The sequence below is a fragment of the Stegastes partitus genome, unplaced genomic scaffold (assembly GCF_000690725.1).
Source record: "Stegastes partitus isolate 25-593 unplaced genomic scaffold, Stegastes_partitus-1.0.2 Scaffold431, whole genome shotgun sequence".
Classification (NCBI taxonomy): Eukaryota; Metazoa; Chordata; class Actinopteri; family Pomacentridae; genus Stegastes; species Stegastes partitus.
Genome location: NW_007578162.1, coordinates 483,789 through 493,131, shown reverse-complemented (window position 1 = coordinate 493,131; position 9,343 = coordinate 483,789). Strand labels below are relative to the sequence as shown.

The 9,343-nt window shown below is 43.4% G+C and overlaps 1 protein-coding gene across 1 annotated transcript in view; it reads right to left on the bottom strand.

Annotated features, from left to right (window-relative positions):
- Positions 1–3,296: 3,296 nt before the first annotated feature.
- Positions 3,297–9,343, bottom strand: part of LOC103360366 (glutamate receptor ionotropic, kainate 5-like) — a 154,338-nt gene continuing 148,291 nt past the window's right edge. Inside the window, exons 18-19 of the mRNA XM_008286087.1 lie at positions 8,408–8,529; positions 3,297–4,049 (exon numbers count right to left, since the gene is read on the bottom strand). Coding sequence (XP_008284309.1) covers positions 3,297–4,049; positions 8,408–8,529 — 875 coding nt within the window. The remainder of the gene's footprint in view (positions 4,050–8,407; positions 8,530–9,343) is intronic.

Here is a 9,343-nt window from a genome sequence, read left to right as displayed (position 1 = left end):
TACAGGAAAGTGTGTGTGTGTGTGTGTGTGTGTACAGTATGTCTGCGCTCCACTGACCGACTAAAAACAGCTGTAACACTCACCTGAAACATACACAGCCGTACTGAGGTAGTTCTTCACTTTTGTCAGGGTGTGTGAAGATTATTGTTTTGGTTGGTTTCCAAGTTTTGGGGCCACAGTCTCACCTCAAACGTCCCCGCTCTGTACTTTCTGAAGGTTCAGGAACTGTTGGGCTGCTTGGTCGATGGTTTTTTACAGCACTGCTTCTCTCTTTCTTTGTTAAAACAAACGCAGCTGCTTGCAATTTGTTTTTAAAAGCAATTTTAGCTAGCTGATGTTAGCACACGGCTAAACCACTTTACAAATCAGTAACGCTTTTTCTGTAAAATGAATTTTGCACACTGGACTTTATCCTCTGATATTCTAGTAGATTCTGGCAAAGGTTATTATGCTTCACAGAAGACTTCATCATGGTACCCCTTTGCTCCCAAAACCCCCACAATGCTCTCTGTTTACCAACACAAAACTGCCCAACTCCTCCAGTTGCTACCGTGTTAAACAGCAAATGGCTCCATCTGGTGGTGTAACCAGGTACTACAGTCCATCTACACAACCTGAAGTGTGTAATATTTAGGAGAATGAACTCGGTATTTGCAGATACTAAATAATGTGCTGGACTGTCAATCCAGGCTCATCACGATACATGAGTGGACTAAGTTTTATTTCCACAACAGAAGCAAAATGTGTAGATAAGATTCTCCTCATGGCACCTCAGTGGCAGTCAATGGTGAAACACTGGCTGTCAGCTATAGGGTGGTGCCAAATGTCCTGGCTGGATACCACAACAGGTGAGCAGCACAAAGTCAGTTGTCGGATGGATGTTGAGAAACCCAGTTTGACTTTTATATCCATTTAATGTAAGTATTGCCTACCAGCAGGTTATGATTTGGCCTGTTTTCGGGGAAAAAGAACAAAACGCAATCCTGTAAGAGTGAAATTTGTCATGCAACGTGACTGAATGAAAGGAATTTACTGACTTGTTCTTCACGTTTTTACAAGTGTGTACAGCAGCTTGGTATCAACTAACACTAATAATACTAATAAAAAGTAGCCTCCATAGACATTCAGAGATGGTGGAAACCTTAAGAGGGATTTGGAACCAATAAACAAGGACTGGTTGGGTAACCAAACCTCGGCCAGTGTTCACATCTGTTTACTTCTCTCCTGCTGTCTGTGTTCAAATATTCTGCATTTGAGTACAGCTGAATTCCCAATAAAGCTGTTCTCATTTGTATATTCTCCTGCTATCAGACCGAGTATGAAACAGTGAGTGACTACATGTTACCCAGCAGTCATTTGAGTTATTTCCAAGCTGCTGGTTTGCAGATATAAAATACTGACAATCTCGTTAAACACATAAATTAAAACAATAGCCATGGGGTAAATCCAGAGATGATTTAGAAAGTTAGAAATGACAAAATCCTTGCGTCAAGCACTCATTAACGTCTGTTTGCTGCCATTCAGAGAGACTTCTTCCTGAAGCAGAAGCTCAGCTGCATTTAAAGCTACAGACACTGAAACAGCTTGCTTAGATTATGAATCCATGACATGATGAGAAACATGAGTGAAGATCTCAGGTTTTCATCTTTAATAGTTTCTGAGCTGTCGTCACTCAAACAGTCTCAAATTTACATGTGAAACTGGGGTTATTTTGGTTTGTTTTATTCCAGAAAGTATTTAATACTTGAGGCTAAAATGTCACAGACAGCGTTTTAAATATCCAGAGTTTAGGATGTAAAGGTTTAAAGCGAACCGTCGATGGTCGAGGAGATGATTCGAGGTGGAATAAACCAACCAAAAAAGACTGAAGTGAAGTCTCTCCTCTGAATAACCGTCTGTTTTTAAGACTAAAACCAGGAGTTATACAGTCACAGTGGAATGAACCATTTTTGTGGTTTTGGAACATGTTAGTGGTCTTAAAAAGTGTCCCCCTTCACAGGAACATCTGCTTTGAATCCACGTGTTGCCTTTTTGTTTCCTTTTTCTTTTGCTGCCGTACTGTTCAGATAATAAAACATTTCCCCCAAAATAGAAATTATTCTGAAAATATCTTATTATTTCATGCACTTGTGTCATTGTTGGACCGCAGGATGCCACATGAGTGTGAGTAGCTGACGGTGAGTCTTTCAACTACTGACAAAGTGCCACAAACTGCCACTGTGGTGCCACTTGGTGGATCCTGGATTCTCCCTGACAAGGAAAAACATGTCCAGGAGTTCCTAAAAGTGTTGGTGAAAAAACATACAATATTTACTGTTTTGGTGTCTGTGGTGAGTTTGGGTCTGTCTGAAGGTTGTCACTGTTCAATCTACAGAACCAGACATTAAAATCACAGTTTGTGGGTTTAACAGGAATGAGGCTGGTAGTTTGTAGTACTGATTGGTTGTAAAACAAAGTCCTTCTGATGGGTTCATATGAAAAAGAATCTGCCTTTTATGCTAAGCTAGGAACTGACTCTAGCTCTTTTTCCAAAACGGTGAACCATTCCTTAAAGAACAAGAGAAATGAAAGAACAAGAAAATGCTGGATTGACTGGCTGCTGTGTAATCAGACACCAAAAAGAAAAGAAAAAGATCCCCAAACTTTAACCACCTTTTTCAGATTGAAATGATGAACTCTCTTTTCTCATTCCTTGAATTTCATATATTTTACACCTCATTGTTCATTTTTCTTTATTCGATGAACTGCACGTCACACAGTAAAGAACTACCTCAGCACAGCGCTGCAAGCTTCAGTTGAGTTGAGATGTTTGTCTGTGGATCACAGCACCAGTCAGGAGTCTGTACAAACAGCAACAGTGTCATAAAGAGCTACATCCTCCACAGACGTCCAAATGAGTGACAAAGACCATGATAACTGTACAGCTGCTCTGCGACCACGTCTCCTTCTGCACAAACACCTGCTTCAGTGTTCGGACAGACTCGGTCCGTGGGCGAAGAGCGTGATGAACCAGACCGCAGGGTGTTTGTCCGTCCTCTGCGGCGCTGCGGAACACCTCAGCTGGTTTAATCCAAATGTAAAGTTTGTTTAATGCTAACAGGTCAGAGCGGTTTCGAGCGCCCACCCCTGTTGAAGGTCACTGGTACGATCCACTGATCCAAAGTGGCTTCGACCCAGCAAACGGGTCCAAATGGTTTCCTCCGTCCACCCCTGCCGAGTCTGGTTTGGACTGATCCAAAGTTCTGAGGGTTTGAATTCATGACCTTTGACCCCCTCCAGCAACAGCGTCCTTCCGCTCAGTCGTGCCCCCCGAGTAAGTCCGTCGGCGGGTGTGTCGGTGTCTTGGTGGGGGGCACCGGTCTGGGCGGTGGCGCCGGTTTGTTTTTGGCTCGCCTCGGGCTTGCCGTCCCCCCGTCGCTGTCGGCTCTGTCTGTTGAGACCGGGGGAGGCGGCGGCGGGAGGCGGGGCAGCGACATGGAGCCGTGGTGGTAGTGGAGGTGGTGGTGGGGGTTGTGGCGGTGCTGGTGGTGGCCCGGCGCCGCCACAGAGGGGGGGATGCGGGAGCAGGAGGAGGCGGAGGAGGATGAGGATGGGGGAGGCGGTGGGGGAGGAGTGAGCGTGACCGGCCGCAGGCTCTGAATCCGCCGGCACTCCTGGCAGATCCGCACGTGGCTGCAGCTCTGCAGGAAGCTGCGCGGCGGAGCGGGCGGAGCCACCAGCGCTGATGCAGGAGGGGGCGTGCTGGTGGTGGCGTTGACACCCAGTGGGTCCTCCAGGAGCCTCTGCGGCCCTGGGCCCAAATCGGGGCATCCCCCGAGCCCCGCCAACCCGCCCGTGAGCGGCCCGGCGCCGCTGTACAGTTTGCCGTTGCTGAGTCGCATCTCTCGGACCAGGCGGATGGGGCGAGGGCCGGCCAGGGCCAGGCGGGACGGGTGACGGAGAACTCCACCCCCAGCACTGCTCAGGGGCCGCCGGCGACGAGAGCGGGAACTCTTCTTACAAGAGACGGCGTTACGGAACTCCGTCAGCATCTCCTGACAGACGGACACCTGAGATGGACAGACAGAAACATGCTGAAGTCCAGAAGACTCGGTCTGAGGCTGTAGCAGCTGTAAGAAAACATGGCTGCTGCAGACACACAGCTGCAGTCACTGCACCGCAAAATGCACATTTGTCAAATCATCCCAAAGTTCACACAGTTGTTCACATGGGACAGTTTTATCTCCACAACATGATTAAAACAGGCGTCTTATCTTGAAGCAAAACGGCACCATTTAGCAGTCAGGAACTGTAAAAAAAAAAAATCACTGGATTTACAACTTTCTGACAGTCCTTGAATTATTCATGTGACTTTCATGTTTATTGAGAGGAAAATAACCACAACCAAAGTTACATTTGTGACATTTCATCAACATTGCCTCCCAGTTTCTTTGATTAATTTTAATACTAGACCTTGTAGAGAAAAATGAAATCCTGTGCACCTCAGCACAACTGAGAAGCCGTGACTGATGACTTTTTGACATGAGTGTTATTCACAGCTGAATCAGACGGTTCAGGTTTTTCAACTGCTCACTGTTACCAATAAAAAAAGAAGAAAAAACAAGTAGTAAAACATCTATAGTATGCAGAACCACCATGTATTCTGGTATTGGTAATGCCTTTAGGCACTTTGAAAAAAATGAAAACAATTTTACTGTTTTTGTAAAACAAAAAGCTAAAGAAATTCAACTTTTTGTGATTTTATGTCATTGTTCAAAAGACATTTTTGAGTTCTCTCTAGTTCTAGTCAACTTGGAGTTCAGAGGGTTAAAAATATTGGCTAGTGGATTGTCTAGTTGTAATGCATTCTAGTTGAGGAAAACGCTGTGCAGATGCTTAAAAAAAAAAATGTATTCTGTAAGAAAAAACAAACATAAAAAACCCCAAACCCTAATTTCTCTTATGTTTGCATACAGTTTATCTAAACGTTCAGTCTATTACAAGCCTCACTGTGACTTATAGAATCTGTAGGTCAAAGATTCATGAACTATTCTGAGAGTTATTCTGGTAGTTTAATCGTAGCAACTGGACTTGCTTGAGTTCCTTGAAGACGTTCCACCTTCATCCAAGAGGCTTCATCAGTTCTGACTGACTAGTTGGGAGTTCCAGATACTTATATCCTGAAGGAGCCNGCTAGTGGATTGTCTAGTTGTAATGCATTCTAGTTGAGGAAAACGCTGTGCAGATGCTTAAAAAAAATAATGTATTCTGTAAGAAAAAACAAACAAAAAACCCCCAAACCCTAATTTCTCATTTCTCTAATGTCTGCATAGAGTTTATCTAAACGTTCAGTCTATTACAAGCCTCACTGTGACTTATAGAATCTGTAGGTCAAAGATTCACGAACTATTCTGAGAATTATTCTATCTTTATACGACTGCAAGTAACAATATTCACAATTGTCTGTGAAGATTCTCATTCATCCAGGTCATGGTTATTCTGGTAGATTAATCGTAGCAACTGGACTTGCTTGAGTTCCTTGAAGACGTTCCACCTCTCATCAAAGAGGCTTCATCAGTTCTGACTGACTAGTTGGGAGTTCCAGATACTTATATCCTAAAGGAGCCGTTATAGGTTTGTTGCTCCTCCACCTCGTTATGTGAGTCGTTAGTGCTCCACCTGTCACAGTGGGGTTTGTTAGGGTCTTTTGTGGCTAGGTGTGGTTTCATCTTCCTGGGGAGAGATCTTAGGACTGAGTTGTAAACAGGTGAGAGGTGATGCCTCAGACCTCCACCTCTGTTGAGGGATGGTCTTTCCAATTTGACACAGATGTCTTCTTTCACCCCTCTCTTAAACCATCTGTCCTCTCTGGCCAAAATCAAAAATCTGTACGTTGTTGTCTTCAAATGAGTGTCCTTTGTCCTTGAGATGCAGATGGACTGCTGAGTCCTGTCCTGAGGAGCTGCTCTTCTGTGCTGAGCCATGCGCTTGTGGAGCAGTTGTTTAGTCTCCCCGATGTACAGGTCTGGACATTCCTCACTGCACTGGACTGCGTACACCACGTTGCTTTGTGTCTCGGTGTCTTGTCCTTAGGGTGAACCAGCTTCTGTCTCAGGGTGCTGGTGGGTTTGACGTGTACTGAAATGTTGTGTTTGTTGAAAATCCTCCTGAGCTTTTCGTCTTTTTTCGTCAGGCAGGGGGAGCACTAACGACCCATATTACGAGGGGGAGGAGCAACAAACCCCCAAATTGAAACCAAAACTCAGGTGTTAACGGCTCCTTCAGGATATAAGTATCTGGAACTCCCAACTAGTCAGTCAGAACTGATGAATCCTCTTGGATGAGAGGTGGAACTCAAGCAAGTCCAGTTGCTACGATTAAATTACCAGAATAACCATGACCTGGAGGACTAAGAATCCTCACAGACAATTCTGAGAGCTAGTCTGCAAATATGCACTGATTTGATCTACAATGTGAGCATAGTTGTGAGTTGCTTGTTTAAAAATAACAGTTAATAGAAAGAGCTTTCTTGTGAGTGAATAAAATTGTGGTTACAAATTTAACAAACCACTTTAACCCTCCTATTATCTTTGGGGTCGATTTGACCCCAGTTAATCTTTAACGTCTCGAAATAAAAGATTTTTTTTTTTTAAAGGGCTATTTATAAATGAACTTGGGTAACAACTTTAATTTAATTTTCTGTAAGTTTAAATTGCTGGGGTCAGATTAAAGGATAAAAGATGTTACTAAACTGAAGATAATAGGAGGGTTAAATATTTAGGTTGCAATATTGTATTTTATATAATATAAGCTGTGATCAGATACAAAGAGAAGCAGATTCTTCTTGTTGCACATTTTATCACTGCTGCTGCATTTTAGAGTCTTGTGAGGCCGTGTGGAGCTGAAGAGTGTGAGCACAACGACACACACACACACACACACGTGAACAAGTGTTACAAATCATGTTGCCAGTTTCAGTCCAGCAGTCGATGCCAGACGTGGACTTTTGGTGGCAGCAACGTGCCAAGAAATGAATCCAGTCAGCAGAGAGGGAAGATTTCTTGCAACATGAATGTGAACAGTTTAGGTGAAATCAGTGTTTTAATGTGTCTGTCAGACTTCAGTGTTTTGTGTTGGGGAAATTACACCACCTTTTTTTTTTTTTTTTTTCATTTTGGCTCATTTTTCACTGCAACATAGAGTCGATGGAAACAGAACAACCACGACTAGAAGGAGAGAGAACTCAAATCTGTTGGGTAGTATGACACAGTTATAATGACATAAATCATTAAAAATAAGTTGAATTAGAATTTCTTTGACTACTTATAATATTAATTTTGAAAAAAACGTACTCATGTGGAGGGGAAAGTGAGTGTACATACTGTAGATATATGACTGTTTTTTTCTCTTTGCTCCGTGTAAATGACAAAACCTGCAGTTCAGTGTGACTGTCTGTATTAAATTCAATTCATAAAAGCCACTAATAACTTTTTGCATGTTATGACATAATCCCATTCAAGCAAAAGGCAGACTTTTGGCACATTTTTATGATGCATAAGTAGAAAAAAGGAATTTTTAAAATATCCGTTTACAGTTTCACCCAATAAAACACATCCAATATTCATAAAAGAACAAAGAACGGGAGTTGAGTTTCTTTATTTCTTTTACAAAAAACAAAACGGGGGCCATACATACTATACATATTTAACTACTTACATTTTTAAGTGATTTCCACACTTGTCAGCTGAACTGCAGGCAGTGTTTATAACAAAGCAGATGCGAAACTAGTTCCTGATTTGTTTGTCTTGTCAGCTGAATCACATTATGGCTTTGCACCAATTTATGCAGATTTTTTTAGTTTCTAAAAGAATCTGGTTGGAACAAATGGTTTATTTTTGGCAAGTTTTCAAATAGGACGTGAAAAATCCCAGTGGATGTTTGGTTAATTTTCCTGATAGAATGGCGCGTCCCAGGTGAGCAGTTCAAGAACCATCAAAATGTTAAAAATCCCAAGTTTCTCTTTCTTTACTGTTTCGAGCAGACAAATGGTATTTAGATTTTTTTATTAGCCAACGTGACTACCTTTTGAAAACACACTTGCACCCCACAAAAGCTCAGTTAATACAGGTTTAAAGGAACAGTTCACCAAAAAATGATGTCACTGTCTCTTGTCACGAGTGCTGGAGACACCAGAGCTGAACTGCAGAATCATTTAAACATTATTCTCACTGACAAAACAGGAGACGCCACTAAAGTTGACAGAACTACAACAAGGGGAGGTCAACACCGGAGCTACTCGGCGGCTCGGTGACACCACACTGCATCACATGACACACAGACAGGAAGGACGACCTACTGAGGAGTGGTTGAGGCAGGAGGAGGACGAGGGAGGAGGAGGAGGAGGAGGAGGAGGATGATGAAGGTTTACCTCGTCCGTCTCCGCGGTGCGGCGTGTGGACCACACAAACTCCATGATGGCCACGAAGACGGCGATGATGAGGCCGCAGATCAGGACCACGAAGATGCCGCCGATGTTCTCCATGCCGAGACCTGAAACACACGACGATACGGAGCAGATCGGTAATCAATCGTTTTGATCGGCTTCAACGTGCTGTTGGCTTTTGACAGTTATTCTACAAACGTCATTCTTGGATCATGTGTCTTTACACTCCATGTGAACAGAGCAGCTGGTTTTATTCTGCAGCTAAATCAACCCCTGATTGTAGTGAAACACCTTCTCCTCACTGCAGCGCCCCCTGGTCCTCATTTCACTTATTTCAGCCTCCTCAACGCCACAATCCTTCCTCCTCCGGCCCATCATCTGGAAATTGATCTAAGTGCATCATTACAAAGGACGTCTTGTTTCGTGAAATGCATCTCGAGGATCGAGGAGGCTGCTGGAAGAGGATTTCCTCCAAGTCTTTTCAGCACCCATGGTATAAAAAACACAGCTGGAATATACAAACCACGTCGACAGCACGACCAACAAATGCGGTAATATGACATTCAATATTAATGTCACTCTGTGCCACGACTACTTCATAAAAATACAAAATGAATTAAAAGTAAAAAAAAAAAATCTCAACTGTAACTCATCATGAACCCTGCTCTGCTCATCTGACACATTATAAAACACACTGTTTGGTTCTAAATAAACCCTGTGGACAGATGATGCAGCTGCGCTTCGTATTTAATTGACGTCTCTTTAAATTGACACTCAGAGGCGAGGATGTCTCATTTTGTCAGAAACCCTGTCGCCTGGACTCCTCTCTCCTCCGGTTTCTGGTGGGAGGGACAAAGACGTGAGGAGTCGACGAGAATGGAATCAAGGATGGACAGTCGGTCTCGGTGCACCGTCTCCGAG